This window comes from Callithrix jacchus, chromosome 16 (genome assembly GCF_049354715.1).
Source record: "Callithrix jacchus isolate 240 chromosome 16, calJac240_pri, whole genome shotgun sequence".
Classification (NCBI taxonomy): Eukaryota; Metazoa; Chordata; class Mammalia; order Primates; family Cebidae; genus Callithrix; species Callithrix jacchus.
Genome location: NC_133517.1, coordinates 99,195,750 through 99,209,114, shown reverse-complemented (window position 1 = coordinate 99,209,114; position 13,365 = coordinate 99,195,750). Strand labels below are relative to the sequence as shown.

Sequence of the window (13,365 nt, the reverse complement as noted above, 5' to 3'; positions counted from 1 at the left end):
TCGGCTCACTGCAACCTCCACCTTCCAGGTTCAAGTGATTCTCCTGCCTTGGAGAACGGAGCTACTCCTCCCGAGTAGCTGAAATTACAGGGGTGCCCCACCATGCCCAGCTAATTTTTTGTGTATTTTGTAGAGATGGGCTTTCATCATGTTGACCAGGCTGGTCTTGAACTCCTGACCTCAAGTGATCTACCTTCCTTCCCCCCGAATTTTGGAATTACAGGCGTGAGCCACTGGCTCATGCTCAGCCTGGATACTTACTTTCAAGGAGATTTTTGCAAAGGTATACCTTTTTCGGTATGAGAAAACCACTAGAGATGGTAACTTGGATAATCTTGGAAGGCCATAGTTACTGGAGCTGGGAATGAGACAGCCACCTAGGTTTAACCTTTTTGTGAGGAGCAGTGACATTTGGACTAGGTCTATCACCAACCCAAGACGAGCTCAGAGTGGAAGGCACCCTCACTCTCTTCCCTCATCTGATCTCATTCCCTCACCAGAGGGTGGAGGGCAGAGGAGCTGTATGTGGAGATGCCGCACAGATCACTGCCTGGGGCAGAGAACAGGGTGTTGAAGAGTGGATTTGGAACAGCACTGGAAGCCAGCTGGTTGAGCCACTCCACTACTTATCTTGATGTTCCGCCTAACCAACCAGTTTTCTTGGTGTATATTTCCCTACATTGCTTACAAGAATACTATATAAAGCTCTGCTTAATGTCTTACTGAAATCCTAGGATGCTGTATTAGGGTTCTCTAGAGGGACAGCACTAATGGGATATATTTAAGGGAGTTTATTAAGGAGAATTGACTCACACGATCACAAGGTAAAGTCCCATGATAGGCTGTCTACCAGTTGAGGAGTAAGGAAGCCAGTGATGGATCAGTCTGAGTCCCAAAACCTCAAAAGTATGGAAGCCGACAAGGTGGCCGTTAGTCTGTGGCCAAAGACCTGAGAGCCCCTGGCAAACCACTGGTGTAAGTCCAAGAGTCCAAAAGCTGAAGAATTTGGCTTCTGATGTGCGAGGGCAGGAAGCATCCAGCATAGTAGAAAGATGAAGGGCCAGAAGACTCAGCAAGTCTGCTCGTCCATCTTCTCCTGCCTGCTTTATTCTAGCCGGGCTGGCAGCTGATTAGACGATGCCCACTCAGATTGAGGGTGGGTCTGTGTCTCCCAGTCCACTGACTGAAATGCTCATCTCCTGTGGCAGCACCCTCACAGGCACACCCAGGAACAATATTTTGCATCTTTCAATCCAGTCAAGCTGACTCTCAGTATTAACCATCACAGATGCACTAAGCCTATTTGCCACTGGCTGAGCAGGAGCTAGATCAGCTCTGGTGTCCAGTATTCCTCTCTTCCTGCTCCTTTCCTCACCAGCTGCTTCTCCGATGCATATTGTTGTTGTTGTTTACATTTTAATGTTTCTGAAATCAGGATGTGATTTGCAATTTAGCAGAGATTTAGTGTAAGGATCCTTTTTTCCCCTCTAGATCTTTATGTTGAAAATATTCAAAGCTTTCATTTAGAAAAGTTGCATGTACAATGAAAACCAATATTATTTTTCTCATTAACAATAATTTGTTCTGCCAGATCTAAGAAAAGGGGTTTAAAAAACCCAGTAGTTTGGAGTTCATTTTTATAGAATTATTTCTTATTAAATATTGAGTAGGTATAAAAGAATATTTATTAAATATTTATTACCTGTAGCAACTAATGGTGCTACAAGCACTTGTGTACCTGGTAAGTTGTTTTAAGAAATGTTTGGCTGTGTGCAGGGGCTCATGTCTGTAATTGCATAGTGCCAATGCCCAGGCAATCGAGGCTGCAGTGAGCCATGATCGCACCACTGCAACTCCAGCTTGGGAGACAGAACAACACCCTTCATTTATCAGAGACTGACTAAAGAAAAAAAGAAGGCTGGGGTGGTGGCTCATGCCTATAATCCCAACACTTTGGGAGGCTGAGGCTAGCAGATCACTTGAGATCAAAAGTTCACGACCCACCTGGCCAACATGGTGAAACCAAAAATACAAAAATTAGCTGGGAGTGGTGGAGCACACCTGTAGTCTCAGCTAGTTAGAGGGCTGAGGTGGGAGACTCACTTGAGCCTGGGAGGTGGAGGTTGTATTGAGCTGATATTGCACCTCTGCATTCCAGCCTGGGTGACTGAGTGAGACTCCATCTCAATAAATAAATAAATAGATAGGTAAATGGATAGATAGATAAAAATTAAATAAAATGAATTAGATGGTATGACTCTCTTATAGTGAGCAAGAGTGGGACAAAGTGGGACAAAATGAGAGAGGTAGACATGCTCTGAAATCAGAACATCAAGGCCTTGATAAGTGGAGATTTTATTTTAAATAAGATGGGAATCTATGAAGACTTTTATTAGAGCTCTGAGGCACACATGGATTTATAAAACAGCAGTTAGACACCTATGTATCTCTAAAGTAATACCTAATCATTATTTATATAGTTTAGAGGACGAGAAGACCAAACATTAAAAAATACCTCTAAACCTGTATCCTTTTCTCTATTTTCAAATAATCTCTTACCTAATATAAAGTTTTTACTAACTTTTTACCAGTTTATTTACAAAACACCTTTGGGGAGAGACTAAAAGTGTTCAAACAGTGGATCCACTACTGACTGCCTTTTTAAAAAATTTCTTTTTACTGTTTTGGCAGACATGTGCATTGCCATTGCGATTTCTGTTCTCATGATTCTGATATGTGCCATGGCTACTTACGGAGCATACAAGGTAAGCAGCTTCCAGTACGATGCTGGCCTTTTCCTCGGTCTCTTACATGTTTCATCTGTGCTGCTATCTATAGTAAGAAAGAAGTGACTTTCCAGCTTTATGTAAGAATCTCTGAATAATGTTTAAATCTCTTCATTTGTATTAGATGGTACTAGGAAAAGCAATAAAATCAGTATTATAGTCCTGGAAATTTTTTTTTGTTTGTTTTTGTTTTGTTTTGTTTTTGGGGACAGACTCTGTTGCACAGGCTGGAGTGGAGTGGCAGAATCTCAGCTCACTGCTACCTCCGCCTCCCAGGTTTAAGCAATTCTCCCAAGTCAACCTCTAGAGTAGCTGGGACTACAGGTGTGCGCCACCACACCTTGCTGATTTTTGTGTTTTTTTGGTAGAGACCTGATTTCACCATGTTGGCCGGGGTGGTCTCGAACTCCTGACCTCAAGTGATCCACCCCCCGCTCAGTCTCCCAAAATGCTGGGATTACAGGTGTGAGCCACCACACCCCACCTCCTGGAAATGTTCACTGAAGCTTGTTTGTTGACTGCTTGTATTTGGCATAGCAGTTTACACCATGACCTGGTTTAATGAATTTCAATTTTTCCATTTCCTTTTAGAGTAATAAAATATTTCTTTGTATTTAACAAAATAGTATTTTACAATATTGAACATATTAACTTTCTGTTTTCTGTTCTTTTTAGCAACACGCAGCCTGGATTATCCCATTCTTCTGTTACCAGATCTTTGATTTTGCCCTGAACACCTTGGTTGCAATCACTGTGCTTGTTTATCCAAACTCCATTCAGGAATACATACGACAACTGGTATGTGGGCCTCTTATTTGCCGCTGCTTTTCATTAGGGAAAGCTGGTTAAGTAAGGGATGTAGAGTTATAGAGACACAGACATTAATTTCAGAATTTTTAGCTTGCAGCTGGGTTACTGATAGAATTATTTATTTATTTAGTGATTTATTTTTAAGATAGAGTCTTGCTCTTGCCACCCAGGCTGGAGTGCAGTGGCGCGATCTTGGCTCACTGCAACGTCTGTCTCCTGGGTTTGAGTGATTCTCGTGTCTCAGCTTCCGAAGAGGCTGGAATTACAGGCATGCACTAACATACCTGGCCAATTTTGTATTTTTAGTAGAAATGGGGTTTCTTCATGTTGGTCAGGCTGGTCTCAAACTCCTGACTTCAGGTAATCCACCCACCTCGGCCTTCCAAAATTCTGGGATTACAGGCCTGAGCTGTGCCTGGCCTGATAAGAAATTTTTGAGGGCTGGGGTTATTATTGGTGGCAGTAATGGTGGTGTTTGGTGTACCTACCTAAATTATAGTCTAGTTACTGAGAATCTTGTTTGGTAAAATGTAATTTTCTCAGTTATGAACAAAGGATAGCTTTTTGCTCTGCTAGTGTATTGAAAGTAGAACTCTGCTCAAAAACAAACAAAATAATTAGCTGGGAGAGGTGGCACATACCTGTTATCGCAGCTACTCAGGAGGCTGAGATAGGAGAATTGCTTGAACCTGGGAGGTGGAGGCTGCAGTGAGCCAAGATCACGCCATTGTGCTCTAGCCTGAGCAATAGAGTGAGGCCACATCTTAAAAAAGAAAAAAAGAAAAAAAAATCAAAAGAAAGTGGAACTCTGCTTTACACTAGTTCCCACATTCGTTTGACCCTAGAGTCCCGTCTTTCCCAAGCATTATTTTGGGACTAGTTTATGGTTAAATGTCCTTTGTGACCATATGAGTGAATATTAGTGGCAGGGTATTAAGAAGCTTATAGTGGTTATGAGGTTGGAATACCTCTGTAATTTTATTTATTTATTTTTTTGAGATAGGGTCTCTGTCACCCAGGCTGGAGTGCAGTGGTGCTTTTTGGCACACTGCAGCGTTGACCTCCCAGGTTCACATGATCCTCACATCGCAACCTCTTGAGTACCTGGCACTACAGGCATGCACTAGCATGCCCAGCTAAATTATTTTTGGTATGTTTTGTAGAGATGGGGTTTCACCATCTTGTCCAGACTTGCCTCAAACTCCTGGACTTAAGTGATCCTCCAGCCTTGGCCTCCCAAAATGCTGACATTACAGGTGTGAGTCATTGTACCACGCAACTTTATTTTTATTTTATTTTTTTATTTCTTGAGGTAGAGTCTCGCTCTGTCACCCAGGCTGGAGTGCAGTGGTGCAAGCTCAGTTCACTGCACCTTCCTCCTCCCGAGTTCAAGTGATTGTCTTGCATCAGCCTCCTGAGGAACTGGGACTACAGGCACGTGCCGCCATGCCTGGCTGATTTTTTTGTATTTTTATTAGAGACAGCCTTTCACTATTAGCCAGGCTGGTCCTGAACTCCTGACCACAGGTGATCCCCCACACCTCAGCCTCCCAAAGTGCTGGGATTACAGGTGTGAGCCACCGTGCCTGGCCTAATTTTATTTTTTGAGATGGAGTCTTGCTCTGTTACCCAGGCTGGAGTGCAGTGCGTGCAACTGATCTCAGCTCATTGCAACCTCTATCTCCCTGGTTCAAGCGATTCTGCTGCATCAGCCTCCCAAGTAGCTGGGATTACAGGCGCCTGCTAACATGCCTGGCTAATTTTTCTATTTTTAGTAGAGATGGGGTTTCACCGTCTTGGCCAGGCTGGTCTCTAACTTTTAGCCTCAAGGGATCCACCCACATCAGCCTCCGAGGGTGCTGGGATTTCAGGTGCTAGGTCCCAGCTAATTTTTGTACTTTTAGTAGAGATAGCATTTTACCATATTGGCCAGGCTGGTCTTGACCTCTTGTCCTCAAGGGATCCACCTGCATTAGCCTCCCAAAGTGTTAGGGTTACAGGTGTGAGCCACCACTCCCGGCCCTTTCTTGTTTTGTCAAAGAATGACCAAAACACCCAAACTCAGCCAGGCATGGTGGCTCATGCCTATGATCCCAGCACTTTGGGAGGCGGAGGCCTGTGGATCACGAGGTCAAGAGATCGAGACCATCCTGGTCAACATGGTGAAACCCCGTCTCTACTAAATATACAAAAAATTAGTTGGGCACAGTGGTGCGTGCCTGTAATCCCAGCTACTCAGGAGGCTGAGGCAGGAGAATTGCCTGAACCCAGGAGGTGGAGGTTGTGGTTAGCCGAGATCGTACCATTGCACTCCAGCCTGGGTAACAAGAGCAAAACTCCGTCTCAAAAAAATAAAAAAAAAAAAAAAGAAGAAAAAAGAAACTCCATCTGAAAAAAAATAAAAAAGTATAGATGAGACCGAGACAGACAGCAGCTGAAGCCAAACGGAATTCTAAAGTATTTGGAAGATTCTCTATCCAAGTCTTTTTTCTTTTTTTCCTGAGACATGGCCTAGCTCTGTCGCCCAGGCAGCTGGAGTGCAGTGGCATAATCTCGGCTCACTTCAACCTCCGCCACAGAGGCTCAAGTGATTTGCTCACCTCAGCCTCCCAAGTAGCTGAGCTGGGTGAGAGAGAGAAACTCCATCTCAAAAAAAAAAAATTCAGAACTTGCAGAGAATCCACATTTCAGAGGTCCCTGGATATACAAAATGTCCCTGGATCCAGGCTGGTGACTTCTAACTTGTATGTGGTAGGAGGGCAGAGTCATGCTAGAACTTTTGTATTGGTCCTAAATAATAGCTGTCTGCTTTAATCCGTTGCTTTCTGAGAAGCGTGTCTGAATTGCTGCCCAAGGAATACTCTCTGGAATGATGAACGAGATTTGCTAATGAGGCCTTTTTCTTTTGCAGCCTCCTAATTTTCCCTACAGAGATGATGTCATGTCAGTGAATCCTACGTGTTTGGTCCTTATTATTCTTCTGTTTATTAGCATTATCTTGACTTTCAAGGTAAGCATGAAGATTTTACTTATAGTCTAAAAGTATTCAGTATATTCCTGAATGCCAAAGAGGTAAACAGACTTTGGTCAGTTTGTTGTCTTTCTTTGGACATCCAAATTGCTTTTTGATTTCCTAAGATGACAGTTCTTTATGTCTACATTAGAGGAAAGCACTAACCAAAATTCCACAGCTTGATCAAGGGGTCCACAATATATTTGGACAGAGATAAGTTAACATAATGTTATACATTACACAGTATATAATACTGCAACATCCATTATGAAATCTGTGTAACAGATATTCTGTTTTAATTTTTTTGCTAAAGTGTAGTGTTTTCTGAATATTGTTCTGTCTCAATCCATTATATGAATATAATTATTTAATGAATTACCTGTTGTTGAACATTGAGACATTTTTACTTTTTTACTTAATAGGGCTGCAGTGAATATATTTAAGTACAACCATATATTTATGCATCTGTTTCCTCAAGGTAAATTTCTTAAAATCCAGTGTACTGATGGTTGGAAAGCCTTTGATAGGTTGTCAGATTGATGCCCCCCAACGTTAAATGACTTCTACTTCCAGCAGGAGTGCATCAATTCTTTTTCATCTTGGTCAGTCTGTTTGTAAAAACATCACGATAACTTGTGCTCGTGAGCTACTAAAAGGTAGAAAACTCCCTGATTGTTTATGCTTTGAACTGTTGTTTCCTTTACTTGTTTCTTATTTATTTTTTGTGAGGCAGGGTCTCTCTGTGTAGCCTGGGCTGCCTCCTGTCTTGGTCTCCCAGAGTTTTGGGATTACAGGTGTGAGCCACTGCGATGAGCATGCTTTGAATTTTTAAATCTCAGTGCCTTTCATTGTCTTAATCTTGGCATAAAATTACCTCCTTCTTCAAAAATCATTCCTCAGTAAACTTTAGAAAGCTGCATTAAGGCAGAAAATTCATATAGGTACTATGATGAAAAGGAGTAGTAAGACAGTGGTTCATTGGAAATCATTTGGCCAGGTGAGATGGCTCACACCTGTGATGGCAACACTTTGGGAGACTGAAGTGAGAGGATCCCTTGAGTCCAGTATGTGAGGCTGTCGTGTGCTACGACAGTGGCACTACACTCCAGCCCAAGGAACAGTGAGACCCCGTTTTTTTTTTTTTTTGAGACAGAATCTATTGTCCAGGCTGCCCAGGCTGGAGTGCAACAACCTCTGCCTCCAGTGTTCAATCGATTCTCCTTCCTCAGCCTGCCAAGTAGATGGGATTACAGGCATGCCTGGCTCATTACTGTATTTTCATAAGAGATGTGGTTTCACCATGCTGGAGAGAGTGGTCTCAAACTCCTGGGCTCAAGTGATCCACCCACCTCGGCCTCTGAAACTGCTGGGATTACATGTGTGAGCCACCATACTCGACCCCTTTATTTTATTGCTGTTAATACCGCATTGTATGTATGGTGCCACATTTTGTCTATCCATTCATCAGTTGAGGGGCATTTGGGTTGCTTCTGCTTTTTGACTTTTATGGATCATGCAGCTGTGAACATTCAAGCTTTAGGTGGAGGTATATTTTAATTTTCTTGGGTATATAATATATTTATGTATTTTATTCACACACGCACACTATATATATATATATATATATGTAATACGGGTGGAATTGCTAGGTCATCTTGTAACTCTGTTTAACCTTTTGAGGACCTGCCAGACTCTTTTCCACATTGGCTACAACTATTTTACATTCTCATAAGCAATTTATTTCCTTCATTTTAGCAATCTGGTTTCTCTGTGTGTTTAAACTTCTTTTAATCAGATAATTTTAATGTTAAGGGATTTTGATACTGCAATTACAAATGGTGAAAGTACAGAGCTCATAGCTTAATCATCTCCCATGGACTCACGTTTTATTTCTAAGCAGTGTTTATTTTTGACATTATTTTTAAGTATCTTTGTCGGATATTTCATTAATAAAAGGGAAATGTTTTAGTGAATTTTATTGAGTGAGATAAATTTATATGCTATGAAATTTTATAAACAAAATTGGTTATATTGGCTGGGCGCGGTGGCTTAAACCCGTAATCCCAGCACTTTGGGAGCCCGAAGCGGGCAGATCACGAGGTCAAGAGATTGAGACCATGCTGGCCAACATGGTGAAACCCCATCTCTACTATAAATAGAAAAAAATAAGCTGGGCATGGTGGTGTGCGCTTGTAGTCCCAGTTATCCAGGAAGCTGAGGTAGGAGAATTGCTTAAATCCGAGAGGCGGAGGTCGCAGTGAGCCAAGATCATGCCACTGCGCTCCAGCCTGGCGCCTGGTGACAGAGTGAGAATGTGTCTCAAAATAAATAAATATGTAAATAAAAGAGTGAAAAATTTAAAAAAAAATTGTTGTATAATAAAATTGCAGATGATCATGTAGAATAAAAATTTCCAAAGAAGCAGTTAAAGTATGGTGATAAATGGATTAATACATTCGATGGTTCTGTGAATTCAGGAGCAATAAATGTTAATTGTGTGCTAGTTCTTTCCAGACACCTAGTCTTAGAAATTTCTTGTTCAATTCTCAACCCCTCTCCCTGCCACCTTCCCGCAGTACCCTCCAGGCACCCCCATTGGTGTGATAGAATACGGCTCCAGTAGCACAGTGCCAAGAAGTTACTATGTCCAATATTTGTACTTTTAAGGACTTCTGGTTTAGTAGAGTTGTTACAACATGTGAATTTATTGCTTATGTCAATAAAAGTTTTATAATATGGCTTTATCTGTGTGGTATTTGAAATTACCTGCAGTTTGAAAATTAAAAATCTGATAATCACTCGTCATTTTCAGGGTTACTTGATTAGTTGTGTTTGGAACTGCTACCGATACATAAATGGCAGGAACTCCTCCGATGTCCTGGTTTACGTCACCAGCAATGACAATACGGTAGGTTTGATTTCACTTATGGTAGAGATCTCACCCACACCTCTGCTGTATGATGATCTTTAAATGTTTCTAGTGTCTGCTACATTTTCATTGTTACTGAAACATACTCATGAGCTGCTTAGTTATCAAAAGATTCATGCCCGTTATCAAAACATTTATTTAACTTTAAAGTGGAATGAAATGTATTTTATTTTTCTTACAGGACATTAACATGTAGGTGGCTCAACTCTGGTTTATTTTAAAACATATTACAGATAGTATATATACCTTACCATAATTATGTATCTTAAACATGCATTATTAAGCCATGATATATAATTCTACGTATCACTTCTGCATTGTATGACGTTATCTTATGTCACTTTATATGTGAAGATAAACAGATACGATGCTTAGAGGTAGGTTAAAAAAAAAGGAAAACTACAAGGTTACTATGTCTTCATAACTTACCCTTTGTATGTATTCTTAGTAAAAGAATTTAGATGATCTCTGTTCTACTACTAGTTGTTCATACTTTAAAATGACAAACCTGCCATAAAAGATCTTTGAAAATGTGTCTTTACTGGAAGAGTCCATGAAAACATACGGACTTTATGTAGATTTTCTTGAAATTTCCTGGTACATGGTAAGCTGAAGGTATAAGTCCTCAGGTGTCTCCATCATCAGTGTTTTCAGCATAGGGCCTGATGTCATGCTCAGGACCAGGAAGTGCTCCATGTGCAGTTAGTGACAACAATGGCAGTGGATGACTTGTCACTGTGTGGCACAGGACAGGATGGGTGGGTCAAAACAGGATCAGACAGGACAGGATGGACTGGACATGTGAAAGGAACACAAACGGTAGGAGGTCACATTTATGCTAGAGCAGAGTTTTATCTTTTTTTCTGGTGACTTGCTCACTCTGACCTTACCAAAATCATCCAGCCTGTTCCTCACTTTACTTGTGTATAAAATGAGAATAAAACAATTACAGAGTTTGTATGAAATATATAGGTGTAAGCTGCTGTATTACTGAGAACTCTGTGGGATTTTTAAAGCATGTTATACATTATCAGTTTTCCTGTATGCTCACCACACATTTCTTGAGTTCAATCAAATATGCATGAGCAATGGTTTGATAGACAGCCGTGACCAGATTCACAAAACCTGGCACACCCAGATGTTGAGGAGGCTTGGTTTTGGAGTCCGCAGAATTCTGTGTATAAATTACAGTAATCACGTGTTCTATTCATCCCCTTTAAAAAATCACTCCTGGGTCTGTAACTCTCTTCAAAGAAATATCTACTCAAAATTTTTGGTGTGATTTTGATTAAATTACTGGTTTAGGAATTTTTCCCCTTTTCTCTGCGTTATCAGGTATTTTTGTTTTTTCATTTTACCCATTAAACTGTTTGAGTCTCGCCCAGGCTGGACTGAAGTGGCTCGAACTCGGCTCACTGCAACTGCAACCTCCTCTGGGAGCCCCGCCCAACTGATTCAAGTGATTCTCTCCTGCCTCAGCCTGCGGAGTAGCTGGGATTATAGGTGCCTACCACTGTGCCTGGCTAATTTTTGTATTTTTAGTAGAGGCGGGGTTTTCCCAGTTTGGCCAGGTTGGTCTCAAATTCCTGACCTCAGGTGATCCACCTGCTGCAGCCTCCCAAGGTGATAGGATTATAGGTGTGATACTGTGGCCGGCCTGTTTTACCCATTTTTTGCAGAAGGCAAATTGTTGGGTGGTTAGCTGTCTATATATTTTTTTCCGCCTTTTTCTTAAAAACAAAACAAAAAAACTCCATAATTAGTATCCTACTGAACTAATGAAAAATGTAACCAAGGTTTGAGATTTTTAAGTTTGAGGAACCAATAAAGTTGTGAAACAAAATACATCAGAACCTCTTCGTAAGTTTCATGGCGCATAATCTCTTTGTAAGTTTCAGTGCTTATAAAGCCACCATCTTTTAGAATTATGTCAGAGCAGAGAATAATGCCCATATTGCAGGTGCTTGTTTTGATATTGTGGTGTTATGAAGTGAAGGAGATGCATCCACAGTTCCTGACTCACAACTTCATAGCCATTGTTAGTCTTTGGTTGTCTACCCTAGGTGTGTCCGGCCCTAAGGGATCTCTGATTTACTCCTCCCCTAAGGCAGGATTCTAATCTCCCTTCCTTTCTAACTGTGGGTCTTAACACCTTGCTTAGAGACAGTCCAGCCTCATACCCTCAGGGAAGGAAAGCTGATCATCCTTAGGAACCTGGAGGTTCCTTGAGGGTGGTACACCCAGAAAGGGCATTCCACGCCCTTACCCCATAACTACGAATCTCTTCATCTGTATCGTTTGCAGTAACCTTTATAATAAATCAGTAAACCTTAGTAATGGTTTCTCTGAGTTCTGTGAGCTGCCGTAGCAAAGTAATCGGATCCAGAGTCCAAAATGTCATGGGAGCCTCAACTTGAAGGCTGGTTGGTCAGAAGCTCCTGAGGCCCAGACTTGCAGTGTGTCGGAGCGGGGAGGGAACACTTTTGAGGGCTGAGCCCTTAACCTGTGGGATCTGACTCTATCTCCAGGTAGATAGACCCAGTTGCTGTCTGCTGCTTGTTGGAGATGCAGTGGTGTGATCTCAGCTCACTGCAACCTCCACCTCCCGGCTTCAAGTGATTCTCCTGCCTCAGCCTCCCTTGTAGCTGGGACTACAGGCGTGTGCCACCACGCCCAGCTGTTTTGTATTTTTAGTAGAGATGGGGATTTCACCATTGGTCAGGCTGGTCTCAAACTCCTGACCTCATGATCCACCCACCTCAGCCTCCCAAAGTTCTGGGATTACAGGAGTGAGCCACTGTGCCCAGCCAGTCTATGATCACTTTCTTACTGTCTGATATGACAAGATGCTCTAGGCTCATCTTGTCTCTTTCTTGCCCCAGACGTGGAATGAACCATTTCTCCAGGCAGCCCTGCCTATGTTTCCTAAGAAATGACCTCTGGAGACCATAATCTGGATTTCTAGGGTTAGAGGACCGGCTTTTTGTTTTGCTTTTGGCTTTTTAAATCAGGGCTCTGCATGTTTAAAGATTGCCTAGGACTAAAGTAGTTCATGTTAGTATTATCAATTAAGAAAACCAAAGTTACTGAAGCCTCCCCCTGAGACTCTAATGGGGGCTGGAATGATCTAGAACTATCATTTTCCCTGGTCTCGGTAGCTATGTGAAGAACCTCACCATGTGTAATAATGTTTGTCTTTTGTTCACATCTTCGTTGGGAATCCACAGTTACATAGTAACATGTCATGCCTTGCTTTCACTTACTTTTAAATATTAGGCCAGATAGCTTTTCTCCCAGACTGAATAGTTTCAGGTCGACCTCTGTGGAAGATACTGGGTTCTTGCTGGTAGAAAATAAAAGTGCTTTTTTCTCCTCGTCTCTAAAACAGTATGCATATTATTACGCAGATGTGTTGTTTCCCAGATTCTTCTCGGAGGGAGGATGGAGAAGAGTGATTAGGTATCGGAGGTCATTCCCCGGGTTAATGTGTCCTCCAGTTTCCCAGCTAAACCAAACCACATGCTTTGAAAGGAATGCCTAACACAGAAGGTCACAAACTCTGTTTATGATGCTTTAGAGTCATCCCCTGCCAACCGGCCCCCAGCACCCTAGGCCTTTGAAATCAATACCTAACTATTCATTTTATTGAGTAATCATCTCCAAATGACTTAATAGTAGTCCTTAATAGTAGCACTTGTCAGTACCTAACAAGTGCTGGCGCATTTTCCTTGAACATTTAAGGTATACCAAGGTGCCCTTTGAGTCCCTGCAACTCCCTGGGGCCTCAGCAGTGCCTTGGAGGACGCTTCCTCTTAGGGAAGTGTTAT

General features: G+C 41.9%; 1 protein-coding gene across 1 annotated transcript in view; it reads left to right on the top strand.

The window, feature by feature from the left end:
• Positions 1 to 13,365, top strand: part of LOC100385770 (lysosomal-associated transmembrane protein 4B) — a 60,953-nt gene that overhangs the window by 36,817 nt on the left and 10,771 nt on the right. Inside the window, 4 exon segments of the mRNA XM_008982944.5 lie at positions 2,692 to 2,765; positions 3,462 to 3,584; positions 6,508 to 6,606; positions 9,422 to 9,517. Of these exon segments, the coding sequence (XP_008981192.5) occupies positions 2,692 to 2,765; positions 3,462 to 3,584; positions 6,508 to 6,606; positions 9,422 to 9,517 (392 nt within the window).